At 44.0% G+C, this 24,804-nt stretch overlaps 1 protein-coding gene across 1 annotated transcript; it reads right to left on the bottom strand.

Annotated features, from left to right (window-relative positions):
* Positions 1 to 462: 462 nt before the first annotated feature.
* On the bottom strand, positions 463 to 23,509 carry TWSG1 (twisted gastrulation BMP signaling modulator 1). The gene is made up of 4 exons (XM_010290910.1): positions 23,344 to 23,509; positions 13,961 to 14,060; positions 9,363 to 9,629; positions 463 to 950 (listed from the first exon to the last, which is right to left on the bottom strand). The coding sequence occupies exons 1-4, from the start codon at positions 23,464 to 23,466 to the stop codon at positions 769 to 771; spliced, it is 672 nt and encodes a 223-aa protein (XP_010289212.1). The 5' UTR covers positions 23,467 to 23,509; the 3' UTR covers positions 463 to 768.
* Between the last annotated feature and the right edge of the window lie 1,295 nt (positions 23,510 to 24,804).

Below are 24,804 nucleotides of genomic sequence, written 5' to 3'. Positions count from 1 at the left end.
ATTTTGGTATCTAAGAGAAGACTGAAAAGAGATTTTTTTTTTTTTAAATATATACATTACTTAACACAGGCTCCAATGTACTTACGAGAGCAGGGCAAATGAAACTTGGAAGAAAAGTGTCCCATACATAGTGTTTTGTTGGGCAGCCCTTCTAAGAAGTTAGGATTTTATCCATGACAGCCCATGCACTGAACTTGAAAAGAAAGCATCAATTTTCTTCTTCCCCAAATATAACTTTCACAATAGAAGACTAAGCTCAAAAACCGGAAGATAATAAAGTTAAAAAACAAAACCAGAAACTAAAACCAAAAATACCCAGCCCCTAAAGAACAAGTACCCCCTCCAACCTAACAGCCATTTGGTTATTTGTTGAACTTAGTTGATGGGAATCTCATTACCATATTCTTAAGGTTTCCCTACTCTAAACTACAAGATATACTACATTCTGAAAACCTGTATAGTCAATACTTTCAAATCAAAGGAAGACAATCAGAACAGCAGGGATGAGCATGGCTGTACCATTTGAGCAGAAATAAAGAAAAATAAACTTAAAACATAGTGTTGAAATTTCTACTAGTTAGCCTTGCTTAAATGAATTACAAAAAAAAAGAAAAAAGTTTTCAGATTTTATACATCTTTTTTTTCAACCAGGTACATTTAATTGCAACCAGTAGGCACTCCACCAAAAGGCAGTATTTGCAATCCCCGTCTCTTTATCCGAGAGAGATTACTTTGGCCTCAGTATCGCTATATTACAATTTTCCTGCTTCAAAACATGCAGTTCATACATTTTACAGTTTTACTGCCATAGTCGATGCATTCTGGCCCAATACACTCACAGCAGGCGTTGTGAAACCATCGGTATTTGGATGCTCCCATGGACTCGCAAGAGATCTTGCACTGATGTATTGACATGCAGTCATCAAAATACACCACAGTACACATGTGTTCTAAACCAAGAGGGGGAAAAAATGTGGTTTAAAAGGTCTTAAAATATTTTTAAAGGTTAGTTAAAAATCAATAAAATGTGCAGCTTTTGAAGTAGGATTGCAAATCATTGTGACTATGAGGCATAAAGAAAAAAAAGGTGATAGTGAAAGCAGAGAAAAGACAGAGGCCCAAGGTGTGATCTATCAACTTCAAGTTTTCAGTGTCTACAACTCAACCTGTTGTCTGCTCTGCCTCTGGCTTAATTTATTTCTATAGTCACAGGCAAGAATGGGTGTTTTTGTGTGTCCCACGGTTATGAGGGATACCTTTTAAAGTCTAAGGATGGGCTATGCCAAAATAAGAAGCAAGCATCATCAAGATACCACTTTCACGGTTGCCAGCAATTATTATATGCTCTCATTGAAAAGTTCAGTTTTAAAGAATTTTTTTAAAAAACACCAAAAGCCACTTATCTAAGTGTATAAACACCCCCTCAAGTCAGCAATATTCTTAAACTACATTAAATCAGAGCTAGAGAATCCCGTTTTCCTCAACTTGAAACTGCACTTTTTTCTCCTTTTTATAGCAACAACGCCAGCTTTACTACTAAGATTAAGAAACCCCTTCTGCCCGAGCATTGACTCTATTCTGCTAACATCCATGCAACTACTTGAAATGCCATGAAGTTTGGCGGTGCAACCTCCAACTGAAGCTGAAGCATTCACCACAATTATAAAATAAAAACAACCCTTCCCAGTCTACTTCCAGTTCTCCAAGCTGACAGATTCTACCAACTTTCTTCTGTGCTGACCGGGTGATTAGACCATAACTTTGTTCACCCTCGAAAGGGCCTGCACTGCATCACATTTACCCCAACATAACAGGGCACACTTTGGGGAAAAGCACAACTGAAAGCTGTCGACAAACATGAATGTCTCACCCGCACACATCAGACAGATTTGTAAGCAGGAGGTGTCAAGGGGCTTTCTAGCCTATTACTACTTACGGTGCTTGGATCCAGGAGAAACATACTGACCTACATTCCAATATGGATTAGGAAAACATAATACAAACACAAATGTTAAATCAAGACAGTGTTGGTTTGTTTGTTTTTTTATGATTATGGAGAAGGGTGAGTAATCAAAGGACTCCCAGAGCAGTGTAGTAGTTAACCATAGCATTTATTCAGTCTCTTATCTGTGAGTAAGTCTTGGGAGGCTGAAGTGCACCAGAACCTCCCCTTCAAAACATTGGTGTCCCATAGATTAGCAACCTCAGTAGTATGCACATCTCATGGCAAGCTCCTAAGGTGAGGTCCAAAGGTGGGTTGAGGCCACCAAGGCTCTTCAACACCCTACAAGCCATCAGATCTATGCAGTCAGTTTCCCCAGCACCAACAATAGATGATCTCTGTACACGTGGCAAGGAACAACACAACATAGAGGAGAGCACAATGTACCTGCCAGCTTTCCTGTGGACACGTCCTCCTCCTTCACATCTGGAAACCATGCCTACCCTTCTAAGAATTTTCATTTGTCAAAACATGTATGGGAATGTCAAAACATGAGGGAACCTTGATCACTGTCAAACTCTTTTACTACTACCTAAACAACTGCAAGAGGATCACAGGACATGCTGCCATCCCACTGAAAGCAAGAGAGAATTAACTGCCTTGTTCAGGCTCTGAATTGATGTACACTTCTTGCAGACACCGTATGCAATGCAACAGGCAATAAGGTTCTTGGGGAGGAAGTGCAGACCCATAGCTGAAGCAGTTTTCTGCTCCCAGGAAAGCTGTGCTGTGCGTAAAGCTGCAGTTGTCCACAAAATCTTGGAGTACCTGAAGTACTGCTGGGAATGTCAACAAAATACACTGTGTCCCGTCCCATTTTTGGCACTGCTATTTCTATGACCCTTTATAATACAGCCTGAGGCACAGCAACCAGAGAAAGAGTTCTCAGAGAACAAAACCTCTGCCTAAAATGAACCAACATATCTCCTGCTTCAATAAGGACACCTTATTCACAGAGGAGGGGGGAAAGAGCAAAACGGAAGCGTATGCTGTGGTAGCACTTAGCACCAGCCAGGTGTATACCGAAGTCCTCAGCCAAAGCTGAAAAGCAGTAAGGGGAGGCAGCCACCACAGCGTCATAGTCAAGAAACCACCTAGGTGCCACACAGCAGCTCCATCTTGTTACAGAGAACGCACAAGGACTTGACAACGTTTCATCACCAGCGACAAAAAAACTAAGATTGCCTGGGTCCCAAGAAGGAGCATATGCCCTCCATTCTCAGGAGGCCCAGGCACTCCCAGGTATCTGTCCCCCTCAATCCTCACAGGAGGTTTTCAGTGGAAGAGCAGGGTGTGAAAAAGTAGAAGTGAGTCTCCAGGCAGTGTCCATCACGAGATCCAAGCAGCAGTGTCCCATCAGTCATCCAGTTCAGTGCTGGTGTGCAAGCACAGGAACCTTACAGAAGCTTCTATAATATATATAATACTTCTCTAAGAAGTATTCATTCTCTTTATACCCTCTTGCTTAATCTCAGTTCACTCCTTTGATGCCTTTTTAGTAGTTTTCTTCTCAAGTTTGACCTTAAATGCCATAAATAAGGTCAGTCTTAGAAGACGTCAGCTGGAGGCACACAGCCTCTGCCCCGACACAGGCAATCCTGGCTAATCCAGAAAGGTTTCTTGCTGCAAAATCAGCTTTTGAGATGCCATGTCCACCTGACTGACCCAATCTCCGGATCAGCTTGAGAAGGCGAAATGACTCATTGCTCTCTCTAGACAGTAGTGGAAAAACTCTTTTAAAGCAACCAGAGTCCTCTCGCAAGGATGGCTAGAAGTGCTCACTGCTATCATACTGATCACCGCACTCCTACTTGCAACATGCAAAGGAAAGCCAGTAAGTCAGGAGAGGCTGTCAGGAAGGTTCTGCACGCTCTGAGGTGGGTTAGCTGCTCCCAGCGCTTGCACCCTGTCTCCACACCAGAGAATGACCAGTCCCGTCTGTGTTAGGAAATGCCTGTGTTCACCTTTGTGTTAGCCTCATCTGTGACAGTACCAGTTCAGAAGTTCTGCAGAAGTCAGAAGAGCAGCTTATGCCTGCTGAAACTTGAAATAAACCTCTTGCAGAAGAAGAGCATGTCATTTCTAGGATGCAAAGATCCATGACACTGAACTACCTATGCCTGAAGTTCCTGTCTGCTGCTCAGTGGAATCCAACCAACGTATGCACTACATTGGTGGCTCAGGACACAGTCGCAGCCTTGTGGAAAAGCAGGCTGTACCACAAAGAGCGGAGCACGTGTACGGCAGCAGATAGGCACAACTGTCATACCATCCCTAGAAAACCACGCTCTGGTCCTCCTCCAGCAGCAGTATGTATGAGGCAGCTAGTGGCTCTTACTGGCATCTCCTCCTAGTAGTCTCGCCTCTGCTATTCCTCCGACAGCAGGGCTCACTGTCCAGGCTTGGTCTATCCGAAGGCTGTCCTTCCCCTTTTACTCCTCCTTGTAGCCGGAGATGGCTAGTCCCAGCTGTTCCTCTTGTCTTCAGAGCAGCAGCATCCAGCTTTTAATGCACTGCTGAGAATCCCTATGGTAGTTCTGACACACACAGAGGCACCATCTAGCTCTTCGCTACAAAGACAACTGCTTGGCCCTGTTTTCGAGCACCATCTCCTCAGAGGATTGAAATGCCCAGAGTGACTCCCTCCCCATGAGGACCCACTCAGCCTGGCATGTTCCCTCTGTGCATCACGCCCCAGCTGGAGGCACGTAAGCCTTTCTTTTGCACAAGTGAAGATATCTCCAAGGGAAGGAGGCTGGAAGATGGGCAGCACCAGGCCCATAACCCTGGCAGAACCAGACAACAGCAGTCAGGCCCTGTGAGACTGGAGAGACTGGTCTCCTCGACCACTCTCCGACCAAAATGGGAACCAAAGCCAAACCTCAACCTTATTAAGGTGGCAGCAACAACCAAGGACATTAATCTTGACTGACTGGAGCGTGGAGAAGAAAGTTTATTTCCGCCTGCACACAAGCCAAGAGGATTAGGTCCTAGAGGACCAGTCCAAAAATGCTGCGAAGGGGAGAGGACAGACTGTACACAGCAGGCCAGAGCCAGCAGTAGACCTGGCTGGTGCCCAGTAGCTCTCGTAAGCAGCTGGAGGACATGCTCCATTGTATACACTACCAAACCGTTCCTGAAGTCTCGCTCACTCCAAGACTTGCCAGGTCTGAATGAGTCAGATTGGCCGGGGTGCACTTTGTTCATCAAGGGACACTCATGGTCCCCTCCTCAGCAGCGTCTGTGTGCCCATGTAGATGCTGAATTACTGAAAACAGGAGAGTTCCTCGCATCAGGCATTACATCTCTCTTTATAGGCTTCAGAAACAGGTACACAGGGGAAAAAAAAAATACATACCTACAGGCTCAGTTGGGATCCGGGAGAGTATTTAAATTGTTTCACAAACCTAATTACATAGTCATCACTTGGCTCCCTCAGTGTAGATAAAAATGATGTTACTTAGTGCAGCAACAGCTCTTTCATCTGCATTTTGCCCATTTTCACACAGCGAGGACTACAGACTACAGGTATGGGGAGGGAGAAGGATGCATCAGCATTCTTTTTTTTCCAGAACATGAGTTTCTCACTTTTTTCCCCCCAATTCATACTCAACAAAGATTATGTAGGAGAAACAACAATCACGTCTAAATTCAAAATGATCAGAAGAAATGGACTCATGTTTCTATCAAGCTTTGCTACGATACTGTCTACGCTGCAAGTGAGATCTGTATTGGTGCACTACGGAAGAATTTAGCAACTCGGAGAAGACAAAAGGTAACTGTCCCTTCAGCAGCCATACCATCTTTTGCCGATCAGAACTTATAAAAGAAATATTTTTGAAAAAAAAAAAAAAGAAGTTTTCCTAGAGTCCCTACTGAGATAGGTGCCACTTTACTGCATTTGTAGCGCTCCTCTACCTGGATGGCACTGGGGGGGAGCGGAAGCGCAGCGTGGACGCCATCCCCCGTGTCACCAAGCAGCGTCAGAAACCCTTAACTACTACAACACAGATTTTTGTTTCATCGGTCGCCAAAAGATTATCTAGTTCCCCTCTCTCGCCAACATCCTGTCATCATCTGAAACAATTAAGCTTATTTAAACGTCTGAACTCACAGTTCAGAGCTCTGAGGGTATCAGCTAAAAGCAAAGGAAAAAGAATAAAGTATAAATGTAGCTCTAGATTAATAATCATCGCAATCCTCTCTGAAGTAGCAGTTCAAATGCCAGAAACTGCTGATGGGAAGAACGACGGCAGCGCACACATACTTTGGCAGCCGGAACATTAAAAGTCAATTCACAGGAGGAAAGGGAAGACACTCATTAAGATAATAACGGGGAAGTTCAAGGCCTGCCGCACGGGATCTCGGTAGGCTGGGGCGAGAAAGGAATGCTTTATATCCCACCGCACCCCACCTCCTCCCGGATCCACAGCTGCCCTCCCGGGGCCGGTGGCTTCACGGTGCTCAGGCACAAAGCTCGCTGGATCCCGCAGCTGGTGCTGCTTTTCCTGGCACCCACCCAGAACTGCATCGAGCAAGTCTGGCACCCCAGACCAGCTTAACAGCGGGTCCCTGCCTGAATGCGTGCTGAAATTAAAATCAGAACCCAGTTACGTGATGTGACAAGGAGGATTTATAGGCAGAGCCTTCCCAAATTTTGGGATGTATTCCAGAAGACAGCAGAGAGACTACTTACCAAAATTTACCTCTCCTTAGCCCCTCTCACTTTACAGGCAATAAAAGAAATAGGCTGCTGCCAGCACACCATGTTGGAGTGAAGCACGCCAGGAGCCACAGAAGCACCACAAAATGGAGGAGGCACAGCACTGTCAAGAAACCATTAAAGCATCTGTGCTCCCGCTCACAGGAATATTCTTGGAAATCCCTGAATGTCACAGCCTTGAAGACAACTGCTTAGCGAGTCACCCGAAGGACATCTCCATTTGTTAAGATCTGCCCTTACGCCTAGCAGCACATCTGGGGAGAAGGAAAGGGTAAAGAGACAATGGTCAGGCTAAGCTTGTGTTTACTGCAGCTGAGCACGCACACATTCACAGGTGCAGGCCCACCCTCCACTACCGTGGTTCTAGCACATGGTAGCTTGATAAACCACAGCAACTCGACTATGTGACTGAACTTCGCATGGGCAGAAGCCACCAGACTCCAGGAACTTCCTGGGCTCCCTCTCTGTGCCTGTGCTCACTAGGGTCTTTGGCACTTGACCTACCACCCCTCCACCTTTTGGTTACTGCGTCCCCATTGAACTCATTAAAAAAAAAAAAGTATTAAAACCAATGCCGCAACCTGGCTCACGCAACATCCAGCACAAGAGGTACAATCCCCCAGTTGTCCTTGCTTCTACCATAAAAAACATCAACTGACCAAGCCAACTTTTCTTTCCACCTTCTTTCTCACTGCTCGAATCATACGTGTTTTTATAAGCAAGCTTTAATATGACTTCTGTAAAAGAAGAGCACTACAAAGTTATCTACATTGTGGCCAAGAAATGACAGACTCCTCAACAGGCTTACATATCTAGATATTTAAAAGTTTAGGATGTTGACAGCCATCTTCTACCTTTTCCAGTTCTTCACTGATCACTAAGATGGAGGATGCATAGCCAATATTACAAGAACAGTTCTGACCTTTATTTCTGTTCTAAGTGTCTACTGAAGCCCGAAAACCAGTGGCATTTGGTAACTATTTCCAAATATAACTGTTGTTTTTGGACTGTCATTATCCCAGTGAAAGCACCCTCAACCTAATCTCCAACATGTTGTTAGTAAAATAAATTGAGACTTTTGACTAAGAAAAAATTGCAGTGTTATGTATTTGTCTGTGGTGTTAAACTCAAAACTCTTCCACACCCTTGAGATGCAATGCAAGTTCCAAGTTTAATCCAAAACTATCATTAGACCATCCTGCTGGTATGGCAGTAAAGGACTGTCAGGGAACAGCCATCTGGGCCGCTGTACCTATGAGTAGTGGGATATATTCAAGATTGTTCCAAGCATAATTTTTTTCCCCTGGGTATAATTTACATCTTTAAATACTGGTAGTGTTTGCACACAGGGCTTTTTGTGGCTTGCCATTTAACATGGCTTTCTGCATCATTCTCATGGCGAGCAAGTGCTTCAGTAATGCCAAACACATATGAATGAGATGTTCTCTGACCATCTGGTTTCCCAGTTCTGGAATTAATTTATGTTTTAACGTGCCTTAACCAAAGGAAATCAGAAAAGTTGCCATTACGATCCCATTTAATCAACAGCAGTCCTACTCAGAAACATAACTAGGTCAAAGGTTCACAGTGGTATGGAAAAGCAGCGTGCCCATCAATTACGGTATCTTTCATTGATAAGATAAAAGAGCCATCACAACAGCAACATATGGTGTTACAAATATTTAAAGTGTGTGTTGGGAAGGAAGCAAGGCATTAATTACACTAATAAAACAAATCAGATGCTCTTTTTTGCCTGTTAAGCAGCAATTTCACGATGAACTGCTTATGGGATTTTTTTAAGCCTGATGTAATGATTTGCAGGGAAAAGTATTTCAGGTTTAGTATGGAAACCAAGAAGCAGAGAGTATTTTTCTTATGCCACTGTTGTCACTACCTCAAACTTCTCATCTTCACCCCTGCCCCCAGCAGACAATATTCTGAAGTCTGTCCTCTAAACCGTAAGCGAGAATATAAAAAACTTGATATAGAGTTCGTAAGTTGAACCCTCGCCCCCAAATTGCTTATTTTTAAGATTGCCTGTCACATGTCCCTCCTCAACATAAAGAGCAAACTTGCTAATCTTCCTCAGGTTTACTATTAATCCTGGATTTCCTACAAACCATCCTCCTAAAGAGTTCAGGTTATGCCAGCTCAGAGAAAGAAAGAAACATCTAGTCCAGATACAACCGTTTATGGCATGTGGCTTTCTCAAACCTCTGAAGCCATGCATTTCAGTTGCCTACCTCTGCACTGATACATGATTTGCATTCAGTTTTTGGTTTGTCCTGTCTCCTAAGCTACAGGTAACTGCTTCAAAATCAAAGAACATACCATGCCAGTGCATGTGAAATAACGTGAACAAACTGCCTCGTGCCACCAGAGGAATTATAGAGATAACAAACTCATGTGGTTCAGCACCTCCTAAGATCATCAGACACTTTAACACCATCTTCCATGTTCCTCAATATTTTTGCCTCACTCCTTTTGTTACGTCACGCTCAAAATTAGACTGAATTTTTCAGCCTTTGTTCAGAGGGAAAAGGAGAAGCGAGCACAGACAAGCGCAGAAGATGCACCGAGAAGGCTCCTGGAAGGGACAAGAGGAAACGCTATCAATTTAGACACTATACTCATTACCTTTGTCACTAGAGTAAGGTGCGTGGACGTTGTTGCTTGGAACAGAGACGTTCTGATGCTGTGGCTGGTTCACTGTTTCTAAAAAGGAAACGAGGTTCTCATGGTGCGACAGTTCTTCTGCCACAGGGAAGGAAACGATATTCCAGTTCAGCTGAGTATCCCCTTCTGTCAGCGCTCGGAAAAGGGAAGGAATTGGTTCATGCAACTCCTCGACAGTGCTCTTGGATGTTGGGGGGGTGTCACTGTAATTGCGCGGATTGCACATACCTGCAGAGGAATGGAACAGTGAGTTACACGAAACTCCCTAAGCTCTTCTCCTTGAAACAGGCGGGAATAATTAGAAAATTAAAATTGCTTTTTTTGTTAAACATAACAGAGCCCTTTCATATATATCCCACTCTTAGCTCAGCAGCAGAAGTGCCACCAAATACAGCAGGACACGCTTTCTGTAATGGCAGGTTTCAGATCCCTGCAGACTTCCACAAAACACACCTGTGACTTGTGAGATCCAAGGGAAAAGGAAAAGCTCATCTAAACAGCATTTTTCTTGCCTTTTTATGCTAGCGTTACAGTTCAGAATATGAAGAGCTCAACCAAACGTTTGCTTCCCCTGGGAAAAGAGTCAAAGCACAGTATAATCGATACTAGCATAAATCTGGAATGAAAGCTTACAACTGAATGAAGGTAGTATCTTGACAAGTCCTGAGGTACATGAAACTTTTGATCACAATTCAAGTATTTGGTCTCATCCGCTGCAGCAGTGCACTAGATCTTTTTAATCGTCTGCCAGAGATGCAAAGATCACTATCAAGAGGGAGCCAGAGTCTGAATTACTTTACCTGCTTAGAGACAGCTGAGATGAACCTCGTTTTGCTACTTCGTTGGAGGGGTCACTACAGGCAAAATGCTTATTTCCAGGTTACCTCTTCCTTCTTTTTCAACATATTTTGTGGTACTTTTTTTGAAACCTCGTAATCTTTTTTCTCTTTGTCACTTCTTACAAAATGTTTTTGTAATGTGCAATGCAGGTGCCATTTTTTCAGTAACCATTTAAACACTAACATTTATTACTAGCAATGAAACTCAAAGGTATCTTGATTTAATCCAAACATTGAAACCACCAAGATTAAAAGGCAAAATTGTATCTGCATAGGTATTTAAACTCAGAAGCCATAAAAGACTACTAGAAGTCACCTGGCAAGAGACAGACGAATCCATTTTCCTCATGTACATCTGGATATCGTTTTGGGTAGTTTCACAGACACAGTCTTAGACAGCTACTGCTGTAAAGTACACGAATCCTTAAAGTATCAAAGCGATACGGGACATAAATGTCCAAAGTCTACCTGCCCCACACGAGCAGAGAAGCATCTCCTGCCCGCAGATACATGAGAACTCCAGCTTCAGAAACAGTGTTTAACTACAGCCTTATACAAAACCACAATCTTTTCAATCTAGGTAGATGGATTTCCATAATGAACGAAACAGACTGAAGTTCATCCATGACGATTAGCATGAGATCTGGCAAATCTTAAGCCAGTGGTTAGCATTACCCACATTTAATAACCGGAACAACACAAGATAGTCTGGGTGAGCCAAGTATTAGGTAGAAGGAAAAAAAAAAAAAAGCCTCTTCTCCAAACAACATCAGGTCACACTGAAAAATAATTCCACTTACGCAAACTTCCTACCATGAACAGTTATTTTCCTGCTCCTCTCAACTAGGTTTGCTCTTCACAGATGTTCCTGGACTCACTGCTTTAATCAAAAATTGCTATCACTGCACTATTACCTTTTAGTAAGCACTTGGAATATTCACCATAAAATTGTAATAAAGGATGCCCACCTAAAATGTACATTAGGAAGATACCAGACCAGGGAACAGTTTTGTACAGATACATCAAGAGATGTACACTTTAACTGATGCAATTCTATTAACGCTGGGAAATGGAAACCAGTGAGTCTTTCTAGAAGCTCCCTCTGTCAGGTTGGATTCAGGAAATAAATTTCACTGATAAGAAAGACACACAGGAAAAAAATAACATCAAAATTGTTTATCAAATTACTGCAGAATGTGGACAGTATGTGTGCATATCAGTCCAGTATGAAAATATAATCTTAAGGTGGTACCAAGAAACCATTGCTCATTCCACAAAGATCCTCCTCTCCTACTATTTTTTGAAAAGTTTTTTAATAATTATAATTTTATAATAGTTATTATAATATAGTAGCTTTGGTTAAAGCAAAAATAAAAAAGCTTAACTTAAGAACAACTGGTAAGGAACAAATGTGCCTACATTACTGCTTTGGAAGCCAATGATTTAAGACAAAATTTGATAACCAGAATTTAAAACATAACTATGCCAATATGATAGAGCTAGGTCTCCTGCAACTGAAACACAAATGTATTCAACTGTAACAAGCCATGCAATAATCCTTTCAATTTAAGTATTTTTCCTTCTTTTGTACCCTCCTCTTACCCATCTCTTACTACATATTGTTACTGAAAATCCAAGTTCCCTTCTAGCATCACAGTCCTCACATGGAGATTTTAGCCAGCCCACAGAGTTGTACACAGTCCTAATCCATCTTTCTTAAATGAGAAGATGCAGAAATGGGCTACTGAAATGATGGAAGGAGACAAGCCTTTACACGAGGGACTAGAAGAGCTTAACCCAGAAAGCTTAGAAAAACAGGAAGGAGGAACCTGCTGTTCTCCTCCCTCTTCTACTGCCTTGGTTCCTCTCAGAGAAGGGAGAGAAGATCCACAGAAAACTCAGGACAACTGACCAGAAGCAGAATTAATGCTGGAAGGTAGGAGGGAATTCCTGACCCCAGAGCAGAAATGACCCGAAAGACCTGACAACCTATCTGCTTTTACATTAGATGTGATCAGCTTATACAGACACTTAAATATCAACTATATTGATATATAAATAAGTATCAGCAAGGAACTGTCTCCAGGAAGCTGGGTATGGCATGCACTCCTGTTTCCTCATTTGAATAAAGCTACAGCAAGGATGACCCTACACTGAAGAGAAGAAGAATAGGACCTTACCATAGAACCAACAAGGTCTGAGGCACCCACAGAACCATCAGGAAATGTTTTAGTTTACTCAGTACTGGGAAACTGAACCAGAAACCTCATTAACTTATCTCCTGGATAACACCATAGGAAACAGCAGCAGAACAGTGAGTAATCCGCAAATTTAGAAAAAAACCCGTGTGTGCACTCAGCTCTTTTGCTTCACAATCCCAAGAGGTAGGTTCTTCCTCTCCCTACAAGAGATTGGGCACACTAAGCCTTGCTTTCTACAGCAGATAATAATTCTGAATTAGGGAAATAACCTACTATCCTATTCCCCACCCCTATGACTGAAAATGACAACAGCACACGTTAGTATTACATTACAAAAATCAAGAAGACATGGAAAGGACAAAGGGGATGGCAAAAAAAGGAGATATATGTATATTTTTCACTTTTCAAGGAGCTTACTAAAAGATTTTAGATCAAATAGGAAAAACAAATTCTAAGACCTATTTCTAAGTGTATATCCTCCACAGTTGCAGGGGCTGAAAATACTTTATGCCATTGGGAAGAATCACACATGCGCAAGACCATGCCCCTTTGCTGCTTACTGAAAGACAGTAAAGCAAAGGTAAGCTATCCAGAACCAAGCAAAACGCAGGATGTGGGAAAGCATGTGCACATCATGATGGAACAGGAGAAGCAATGGACTGCACTGAAAAGGAGCATTTTGAAGCCAACCATCTTCGTGAATTCAGAGACGATCCAGCCAGCCAGAGAAGCTGAGGGCAGGTACAACACTCAAGACACATCCCTTTCATGGAAGCCAGGTGGATTTTGAATGGCAGCAGAGGGAGACTTACAGCAACCACAGGAGGATGAAGCTTTCAATACATTTAAAACAAGAGATGGAACTGGATTACATCCTCCTTAAGCAGGGGCAGCATTTACTTGCAGATATCTGGAATCTCTGAACACTACCTGTTAGTAATGCTGTTCTTGTTAAGACTGTCATCTAATTCTACAGTAAGGACTTGTATGCCTCTCTCTTACCCTCCACAAAGAGCTCTTTCTGCAAGTAAAAGCACGATGAAAACACTGGGCCATGCATGGTGACTACTAGATTCACAAGGGAACTCAAGGGAACAGTGCGCTATCCCTACCAAGTGTCCCTGTGCGCTACCTCTCAATCCAGTTTACAGCTAGAAACCTCTGTACAGCTTCCAACCCCATGAAGGAGGTGCTGCACAGTTTCCTCAAGATGACAATTCAGAAAGGAGTTTGTGTTTTAGAGACAAAGTTATGAGTCAGTTGGAATGACATTAACCAAACAAAACCTGGACTACCACCGCCTCCCACTCCACAGAGCAGATACAGCCTTCAAATGTTTGGTTCCCCACAGTAGTTTACTTAGTATCCACAGAATGAGCTGTAAGATGTTTAAAGCACAGATTCTGTCCCGATGTTTTACTTCTATTATAAGACTGTGAGCTCAGCATGTGGCAGGAGGAAGCAATTTAAAAAAAAAAAAAAACCAAAAGAAGAAAATCCCAAACAAACGCAAACTTACCAACACAGTCGCAGCACTCATCCCAAAGTGTGCCCAGGCAGAGCATGCACTCCTTGCAGCAGGAGCAGTTCCCTTCCCCAGGGCGGCACTGACACAGCTCCTGAAAACAACAGAAACTCATTATACCACACCAACCCCAGATGCAAAATCCTCACACGGCACAGCAATTCCTCCTCAAGCCGCAACTCAAATTACGGCATTAAAAAAGCTTAGTACGCTAATACAGTGAGTAAACGGTAAAACAGTTCCAGCCAAAGAACCGATCTTAGTTTACAAAAGGATTTTTTACAAGTTTTTTTGGGTTTTTTGGATAGAGAAGTTCTAAAGACAAATCTAAAGTTGGCTAGGAAGCATTTAAAAGAGAAAAAAAAATCCTATTCATGGGAAAGGTGCATGTACTTCCACGTATGCCTGAATCTGCAAGTTCTTTGAATGTTTTTCCCAACAGGAAATTCAAAGAAGGATGTTTCTTTATATATAAGGAGTACGCATACGCTATAATTTAGCTAAAAAGAGAGGTTACTATAAGCAGCAATGTGCATACTCAAGCAGATACACAACACCTACTGTCACACCTATTTGTGGATTCTCAGAGGAACTTACTCGGCTCAGTGACCTGACCACAGGATTTTGTGCATCTCGGAATGCTTGTTACACACCGCTCTCCGTTTGCAGCACTAGTGAACTGATTAGGTTTTTTCCCCAGGCCCAGCTGATTCATTTTTTCTATTATGAAAACGACTGTCTCCCTCTTCCCCCCAAAATCGACACCTTGGGATACTTCCAACACTTCTGGAGCCTCTAGAAAGTGAGACGGTATGCATACAGATTTTTCTTTAACTGTTATTAAGCTAGAAAAACAGAAAAGGCATGGAAGCAAGACGACAAACCTTTCTCCTCATGTTACCTAAACCTGAAGGCACTGGTTTAGTAGTTCTGCTGAAGACACACACTTGTGAACCTCAGAGCATGGAAATAGCCTACATGGATGAAGGAAATCTAAACAACAGGTGGTCTCCTTCCCTCTAGCTCAAACCTGTACTAGTAATTCCAGTTTGGCCAAAAGACTGCAGCTACGTCACAGTAATATATGGGCTTGGGTCACGCCATAGTGCAAAATGTGGACAGCCAAGAAGTCCCATTTGGTTGTCCCGCCTAAGAATTTGGTTTTGATGATGTCTGCCTAACTATCACATTACGCACAACTGGTGAGAAAACAAAATCCCGTTACTGGAAACGCTGACCACGGGATCCTTCCCACCCCCAGCTTTACTGGAAGAGCCACCAGCAAATCTCCGTGACGCGCCGGACCAGGGGGACGATGACGTCCACCCCTGCCCTTTGATCCTGTTCTCCAGAGGCAGGGGAGGGACACGCCGCGGTGTGGTCGGCAGACACACATGGACAGGAGGGAAGGGCGGGAAGATGGTTTGGCATGAAATTCTCCTAACCTGGAGTCGCCACCCGAGGCTCCACCTCAGCTAACCACAGCCGGGTCAGGGACGCCGCTCCTTACGGGCAGACGCGGGCATCACCCTCAAAGTCTTTCTGTAGCGCCTTTGGAAGAAAAATTCCATTTTTTTAAGTAATTCTTTCCCTGCTGCTGTGAAGAAGCATCGGGTAGGGAAGAAAGGAGGCCTTTTTACATCAAACACCGTGAGTGAGTTTGCAAGGCAGAGAGATGCAGGTACCAGCCCCGCTCTCTCTGTATTCCGCAACGCTGGCGACTGCCCATCTCCGCTGCGCGGGGATCTCCCGCACCAGCTCGCGCGGGCCCACGGAAGACCGACGAGCGCATTTCGGAGGGTGAGGCCAGAGCAAGGGGGACAGGGCAGGGCTTAAGAATGCAGCAGATGAAGCTGCAGGGCTCCAAGTTCCAGACTGAAACTGAACACCCAAACCTGCCGCAGACACGCTACAACGTACTAACGCAGTATAAATGCACTGATCTCATTGATAAATGCATTGATTCCTCCCCGATGACAAATCTTCCTGAAGCCAGCAAAGAAACAAAATTCACACACTCCTGCGTGTTCTACGTAATGCCGAGAAATGCCGTCGCCCGCAGAGTTTGATGGGAACCGTGACCGAGCGCGAACTCCGTTGTGTCCACATGCATTTCTGCAATATGCAGCCTCGCTACGTCTTGAGTTTGTATTTACAGAGTGGAAAACTAGCAGGATTTTTTACTTTTTCATCCTCAAAGTTTATTAATGTCACCTATTACTATGCTGTTTCCAAGTGAAAGATGAAAAACAGGCTCATTAATATACAATTTTTTCCACAAGAGGAGACACCACAAACTTAGAAAGATGACTTATGTGAATGAATGACGCATTTCTAAAATATTTATCTTACCGCTTGAGAAACAGATTGTGTCAGCCTTGAGAATAAAAAAGCCTGAATAAAACAACTTTAGAAACAACCATGAGTAAAATACTGTTACCTTGGCCAGAGAATAATATTAATACATATCAGCATTAAAAAAATCCTGTGTATTTGTTCTTCAGCAGCAAAACTGCACAAACAACTTTGTACTTATTCAAGACATTGCAACACCAATAAGCCAGTATGTGGGAGGAGGCGATTCTCCGTAAACTATTAAATGTAATGTACAAATCAAAGCCAGGAAATTCACTAGATTTTAAGTTGTTTCGGTTTTATAGATTGTACTGCTGTGAGTCTAAGAGGAGTATTCTCACTGAATTAAATGCAACCTTAAATTACACATTTGCAACGTAGTAAAAAAAATTCTGCTTAGCTTCGATACACATAAGCAGTAGCTTAGGATAGCATCACCATACCTACTGGTATTTTAACAACTTTATTTTTATAGGAAGGGCTTACGAGCAGTGTAATTTTTTATTTTCTTTTCTTTTTTTTTTAAGCTTTTTTTTTTTTTTTTAAACTTGGAGGGGTAGGAGGGAAGAAAGAGCAACCTAATTAGTCTTCTGCACAGTTCTCCAGCTCCCCCCTTCTCAGAGTTCAGCTGTCTCTTCAGGGCAATAACTGTATGTTTTTCCATGTATGTGTTTGCACATACATGGTTTCCTTAACCACTCTGGAGTCCTTCTGCCTGACTCATCCACACTGGATACTTGTACAGGATACATCTTTTTAAAAGAATGCTTACATGAGACGTGGGTGAAGCGAGGCAGAATGAGAAACGTTCCTTGTTGATAGCTGGGGGTGGCAAGGCGTCAGTGGAAGAAAAATATTACTCATAAGTGAACCTGGCAACTTCCCAAGCTGAACTACTGAAGGTGCATCGGAGAATGTATTTTGCCAGGCAAGGAATAAGCCTAAATAGCACTAAATAGGAAGCAGGCATGTTTGTACAGTAAAGATACTTCTGCTCCAGAGAACAAATAAAGATTTTTACACGGTATTTAACATCTGCATTTTTTCAAAGCTTTCTTGAAATGACAGAGACTATTTTCTCAGTGCAGCGAGAAACAGGACCTGAAGGCATTGGCAACATCTTTGCAAACTGGAGGGGGGAAGTGAAAGAAAAAGAGTTAATGTTTTTTCCTAGAACAGTTTAATAACAGAAATCTCCTGGAAGCAAACCAGCCAGAACTGTTTTGTTAACCCAACTGTGTTACGTACTACAGCTCCAACACACACACTAAAAGTAATTTTTAGATGCCTAAGCCCTGAAGTTAAGGAGTGGTGTTTATTTCATGCCACAGGGCTAAAATGTCTTGGAAATCCTTTCAAGCTGACAAGTTTGTACACAAGATTAACAGGAGGTGAAGACAAAGACGAAGAGAGATTTTCATCGGAACGATACTTGCACCAGCCAAGGGGACCGCAGGCATGTAGCGTCTGGGAGAGAAAACTCTGTATTCTCCGGAAAACAGTCCCTCTTTAGAAAGACCTGAAACCCATGCCTGAACCAGAGCACCGCTTGTTTCCTACGGCCGTAGCTGAAGAGCTGCTGCCGATGAGGCGGCGAAGCTCGGCTTTCCGCACCGGACCGGCGACCCCCCCCGCCACGCCCGGCCGCTGCAGGTAGCTTCTCACCGCGAGAGCCAGCCTGGGGCTCGCCTCGAACTCGTTTGCTACAAACAACTGTGGGAACGTCCCATCCTAGAGGTTTCTGCCTTCAAGAGTTTCCTCCGTGTTGCAAGGACACAATATACGCCTCCGCGCCGCCCAGCGAGCGTTAACTGGCCTCCTCGTCTCCTCCACACATGGAAACACCAACACAACCCGTGCGTCCAAGCCAACAAACAGACGTGCTAGAACAAACACGGCAATACGCACGTCGTGCGCGCCCAGGGCTCGGTGGCCTACCTGAAAAGCAAGGCAACGGTCAGCTACCGACTTCAACACCCCGATCCCAGAGACAGGGGAAGGTGCTACACCCAAAGCCTTCACGGAACTTGATTTTGTGGTCCCACTCTGCCTGTGCTCCCAAGTCTTATCCACAACTCCTTCAACAACTACAGGAAGTTTTTCCGTGAAGGCTAAGCTTGTGTGGAGAGACACCTGAAGCTATCTTCTTACAGGCCTTTGCTTACAGAAAAATAAGAAGTAGACTACGAGAGCACCAATTAAGCTAGGGCCTCAAGATGTAAAAGGAAAGCTGAATGCGTGCGAGTTGTTGATCTCATGCTCTGTTCTGGATCTAACAAAATAAATATTTATGTAGGGACCACCCTTAAGCAGAGCGGCTCCTAAGGAGTGGCAGTAATGACTGTACTGACTTCTAGCCATGCTGGCAAAAATATTTATGTTAACTGTATGCTTTTCGAGAGAGGAGGTCTTTTGTCTCATTATGCCTCTAAGAAAAGCGGCTTCACTTTCTGCACGCAGATGCAGATGACAAACATTCACATTCTCTCTGCTCCCCAGTTGTCTCCGAGTGACATTATCTTGGTTTCAAGCCACAGATTTTGCCAAACTAGAACAGTTATAAGAATAGTTTAGGGAAAAATGTTGTGCGATAGTCAAGGGAACTCACTCAACATAGCAATTTATTTTTAAGTTCAGATTTCTCCAGAAGGAAGAGTTTAGAGGGGAAAAAAAAAATAATACATGGATATACTCCGCTTGTACACCTACCCAAGAAACAACACGCACTTCACACAGCAGTGCGGCGCTTCTGCCACAACAGCACTGAAGATTTAAAACAAAATTTAAAAAAAAAAAAGCCAGGAAGAAAGATGATAATCGCTGTAAGTCAAAGCGTTAGGAGTCTTCATATCCACAATCAGACTAGTCTGACCTGATCTGTACTGCTATAAAGAATGAATACTGACTGGTATGTCAGGCCCGTTCGCAGAAAGAGAGCAGCCAGACGGTGAAAACGAACAGCGGCATTCCCCCGTAACCGTACACAGTTCTGGGTTACTTCAGGGTCTTGGGGAATTGCGCACGATTTCAGTTTTAGGCAAACGCTTTAAAAAGGCGTTTCACATCCATCACCCGTACGAAGGAAAGAGAGAACCCACCTACAGCAAGTAAAGCAGCAGAGGGGTGTCTCTGCACGCGCGGAGCTGCGTCGCCACAGCCGTGCCGACATACCCCCAGTCGAGCACAGCCGCACGAGCCACCTTATCCCCAGCCGAGGAACGACTCCGGTAGCATTACCCCCGCTCCTCCTGGGCTCTACTCTATTCAGATGGGCTTGTAAAAATGAAGTTTAAATGGTAAGTGGGAAGGAGATGCCTGTACTTTTATGGATGGTGGAGTCCCTCAGCGGCAGAGGAAAAGGAGACAATAAATCTTCCCTGTTTTTCCCTTCGTCCCCATTCATCTGGACCAACTGCTTTCTCCTGAATATGTATCAACACATCCGCACCACTGTGCTTGCTATTTAAGTGCCTCGTACAGCCAGTGACACAACTGGCATCTTACTTTTTAAAGGTTTCAAGCCCAGAGGCGACACAAAAAAATGCAAAAGAAGGAACTTGTAAGTGCATCGGTTTGTCACAGCGTGCAATGCCCAACGTACCAGCAAAAACACTGACATTGTCTTTGAAAATGCAAAAGTCAAAAGCCTCTTGCTTGCTCCTGTATTTAACAATTCTACAGACCGTGGATGAATTAGAAGCAATGGCAATTTCTTTTCTTTTCTTTTTTTATGTATTTTTTAAAGCAACGGCAGTGCAGAAGCCAGAAAGACAACAGTTCATCCTACAGTCATCCTACCGTAGGATGAATTATCTTCCTTTGTGAATCCAGCAAGTATTTTCATTTGTGAACCAGACAATTGTTATACAGAAGTCAATGGAATGAAGTGAACATGGAAATGCTTCATGCCACTTCTGCATCACTTTTCATACTGTTATCATACATTTACAGTAAACATACTAGCACATTACTAGCATATGATATATGTGCTCTCTGCTTTTGCATTTCCAGTCTACAAAGAGGCAGTAAGAAACGGTTTCTTTTAAAAAAGCTGCAGCTGACTCCACAATTTAAGAAGGATGTGAAGGTCACGAGATCATAGAACAGTCTGGGTTAGAAGGGACCTTTAAACATCTTCAACTAGATCAGGTTGCTCAGAGCCCCGTCCAACCTGACCATGAATGTTGCCAGGGATGGGGCATCTATCACCTCTCTGGGCAACCTGTGCCAGTGCTTCACCACCCTCATTGTGAAACATTTCTTTCTTCTACCTAGTCGAAATCCGCCCTCTTCTAGTTTAACACCATTACCCTTTGTCCTGTTGTTACAGGCTTTGCTAAAAAGTCTGTCCCCATCTTTCTTATAGAATTGAAAGGCTTTATGCACTGAAAGGCTGCAATAAGGTCTCCCCGGAGCCTTCTCTACTCCAGGCTGAATAGCCCCAACTCTTTCAGCCTTTCTTCATAGAAGAACCTCATGAGGTTCACACAGGCCCATTCTTCGACCTTGTGCAAGTCTCTCTGGATAACATCCCATCCCTCAGGCATGTGAACTGCACCACTCAGCTTGGCGTCATCTGCAAACTTGATGAGAGGGCACTTGATCCCACTGTCTGTGTCATTGATGAAGATACTGAACAGTGCTGGTCCCAATACGGACCCCTGAGGGACGCCACTCATCACTGATCTCCATCTGGACATTGAGCCATTGACCACTACCCTCTGGATGCAACAATCCAACCAGTTCCTCGTCCACCCATCAAATCCATCTCTCTCCAATTAGATAGAAGGATGTTGTGGGGGACTGTGTCAAAGGCCTTACAGAAGTCCAGATAGACGACATCAGTAGCTCTTCCCTTGTCCACTGATGTGGTCACTCCATCATAGAAGGCCACGAGGTTGGTCAGGCAGGACGTGCCCTTGGTGAAGCCATGCTGGCTGTCTCGAATCACCTCCCTGTCCTCCCTGTGCCTTAGCAGAGCTTCTAGGAGGATTTGTTCCATGACCTTCCCAGGCACAGAGCTGAGGCTGATGGGTCCATAGTTCCCAGGGTCCTCCTTTCTACCCTTTTTAAAAATGGGTGCAATGTTTCCCTTTTTCCAGTCACCTGGACTTCACCAGGTCCTTGAATGTGTCCAGAGGAGGGCAACAAACCCGGTGAAAGGGCTGGAAGGAATGTCCTGTGAGGAGCAGCTGAGGACTTTGGGCTTGTCTCGTTTGGAGAAACGGAGGCTGAGGGGCGACCCCACTGCTCTCCTCAGCTTCCTGAGAAGCGGACATGGAGAGGGAGGTGCTGATCTCTTTTCCCTGGGATCCAGTGACAGGACATGTGGGAATGGTTCAAAGCCGTGCCGGGGGAGGTTTAGGCTGGGCATGAGGAAGCATTTCTTTACCAAGAAGGTGGTCAGACACTGAAAGAGGCTTCCTAGAGGGGTGGTCAATGCCCCAAGCCTGTCAGTGTTTAAGAGGCATTTGGACAATGCCCTTAATAATTTGATTTAGCTTTTGGTCAGCCCTGAATTGGTTCAGGCAGTTGGACCAGACTCTTTAGAAGGACCTGTTGGAATAGGACAAGGGGTAATGGTTTTAAACTAAAAGAGGGCAGATTTAGACTAGACATAAGGAAGAAGTTTTCCACGATGAGGGTGGTGAAACCCTGGCACAAGTTGCCCAGAGAGGTGGTAGATGCCCCTCCAACATTCAAGGTCAGGTTGGATGGAGCTCTGAGCAACCTGCTCTAGTTGAAGGTGTCCCTGCTCACTGCTGGGGCACTGGGCTAGATGACCTTTAAAGAGGCATTTGGACAATGCCCTTAATAATTTGATTTAGCTTTTGGTCAGCCCTGAATTGGTTCAGGCAGTTGGACCAGACTCTTTAGAAGGACCTGTTGGAATAGGACAAGGGGTAATGGTTTTAAACTAAAAGAGGGCAGATTTAGACTAGACATAAGGAAGAAGTTTTCCACGATGAGGGTGGTGAAACCCTGGCACAAGTTGCCCAGAGAGGTGGTAGATGCCCCTCCAACATTCAAGGTCAGGTTGGATGGAGCTCTGAGCAACCTGCTCTAGTTGAAGGTGTCCCTGCTCACTGCTGGGGCACTGGGCTAGATGACCTTTAAAAGGGTCCCTTCCAACCCAAACTGTTCTATGATGGTCTTAGTCTGTTTCTTTCACTGTGTGGACATTACATACAGTGAGTCAAAAGCAGCAACTGGATTTGAGTTTAATATTGATGGCCTACAACTTCAACTTGGACGCATTTTGGTTTTTTGGGGGTTTTTGGTTTGTAAGGTTTTTTTAAGGTAGATCCACACACTTTCAGAGCTTGCTCATTACCATTAACGGCCATAGGTCCCTCCTGATCAAAAAGCTTTTCCAAGTGCACCTCAGGACTCTAAGACAAGTTAGGTCCCTACTCATGTTAGTTCTCTCATGTGATATTTTAGGCATCTTTTCATCGACTCTACAAACCTGATGTTATGGAGAGCATCAGGCATTGACGACTGACCCTCTGTCTGGGCCGGCAGAGTTAAGAAAGTGGACAGATAGTTAAGGGGAACAGAGAAGGGGAACATCTCAGAGAGATATGGGAACATTGTAAGCACATTTGAACTGCTGATATTGCACTTATCTTTAAAAAAAAAAACAATTGTTGCCCCCAGAAACCTTTCTAATAAAATGTCTGCTTTAAATTGTTGCTTGTTCATAATATCACTAATAAAGAAGAAAGAGACGAAAACTAACAGCGTGACTGGTAGTAGCTTCTAACAATAACCCAGCAATCATAATCCACTAATTGAAAATGTTTCCATTAAAAAAAGAAACATGCCCTTATACACATACACCTAATATTATCTATAAAATGCATGTTAATCTGCATTTATATGTGCAGAAGACCAAATTAACTTCTTTAAAAAGACACTTTGTAACATAAAATACAGTTATTTGTATCACTGCATCTTTTCAAGGCATAGCTTCAAAATCTTAAATGCTTAAAAGCGAACAAAGGCAAGGCGACTTGTACCTGTATCAGGCATTTGCTGACATCACTAGCACAGAGAGCCTTATTGCAGCCTGTTGACGACTGGATCCACAGCAGGAACAGAAGGACAGTGACCGTGGGCGCCGTGACGTACTGCGACCTCATGTTTCCTGCAGGTGAGCAATTTTCACAAGTACTTCAACCAGCACTGAAATAAAAAACAGGAACTGAAAAGGCTATTGGAACACAAGTTAAATCCTACTTCCCTTCCCCCTTGCAACTCCTTCAGTAAAGATTAGTATTTGGGGAGGAAGGTCAAATTGGGGTGTTTAACAAAAAACCCAACCCCTCCTGCCCCAGCTGACTTGTTTATTTGAAGCGTTCTGCTATTGCACTTCTGGGATAAAACTGCAATTAAACTTAAGGTGAACAATCTTGAGTTTTCAATATCAAATACGATACCCTGTAAGTAGTGACGATAAAAAATTGCCTCAGAAGAGAAAACCCACCAATGAAGACCTAATTCTGTAAATGCATAAAGCAGACAGATGGGTTTCGTGTAGTATCTCCTCAGGCTAAAGGTACACTTAGGTGCCTAGGACCAAAGATACACAGCAACCTTCTACGACGTGGAAGGTAGGTTGCCGGGTCGTCTTTAAGGTAGACAGACAGTTGTTTTCATACCGACAGTTAGATGTCACAGAGGCTTTCAATTCAATCACAAAGTTATTAACTTCTTTTTTAAAAAAATATAGACACCAGCATCTAAGAAAAAGCAGTACCAGAGACTTCGAACCACGTAGCTTTCAAGAGCCACGCCAGTGACTGGAGTCAACCGGAGAGGAGCATCTGCTACTTCAAACAGAAAGAACCGGGTTTGCCCAAAGCATTCCGCATTTTCCCCCTTTGCGGAAACCTAGTGCCTCAGCAGTGGCACTTGCTACAGATACAGCACGGTTAGTGGTGTGCCAGCCCATCCTTGCTTCTGCTGAGCGCGTGAAGCCAGTCAAGAGAGGACCCTCTCGCACGAGGCACCACACCAGTGGATAATAAGAGGCAGCCCATGTTTGGGCAAGCTTACAGCGAGCCTGTATTGTTCTCGTAAGAGGGGGGAAAATAATGCTAACAGGGGGTTATTATTGCAGAAATGCACTGGGTTTCTTTCTTTCTGTATCCAGATATGTCTTTCTGCTTTACAAACTAACAGACCGCCCCCTCCACCACCCCTCAATTAGCAATATCCAAACATAATAAAAAGTAGAAAAACCAGACAACATGTAGGTCAGGCACGATCTGGACATTCAGAGCCTGCATCAGATTAGCCTTTCTGACGAGGGTTATTGAATGCTTCTGCATCCCGCCGTGCTGGGCGCACGGCCGCCTGGGCCCATGCAGGACTGGGGGGGACCCCAAGACCGGGGGGCAGGCAGGGAGAAGAGCATGGCAGCTTCGCCCTCAGAAGGGGGCCAGCGCTCGCCCTCCCTGCCGCCGAGCGCAGAGGGA

Source organism: Phaethon lepturus, unplaced genomic scaffold (genome assembly GCF_000687285.1).
Source record: "Phaethon lepturus isolate BGI_N335 unplaced genomic scaffold, ASM68728v1 scaffold18717, whole genome shotgun sequence".
Lineage (NCBI taxonomy): Eukaryota > Metazoa > Chordata > Aves > Phaethontiformes > Phaethontidae > Phaethon > Phaethon lepturus.
Note: the sequence above shows the minus strand (reverse complement) of the source record. Positions and strands in the feature narration are given on the sequence as shown.

What these genes read in the sequence shown, in the direction of transcription:
- TWSG1 (XM_010290910.1), bottom strand. Translation starts at nt 23,466, where the DNA reads ATGAGGTCGCAGTACGTCACGGCGCCCACGGTCACTGTCCTTCTGTTC. An exon ending in TCAGCAAATGCCTGATACAG is followed by an intron (nt 14,061 to 23,343) that starts GTACAAGTCGCC and finishes TGTTGTTTTCAG; the next exon opens with GAGCTGTGTCAGTGCCGCCC. An exon ending in ACCTTACTCTAGTGACAAAG is followed by an intron (nt 951 to 9,362) that starts GTAATGAGTATA and finishes CTCTTGGTTTAG; the next exon opens with AACACATGTGTACTGTGGTG.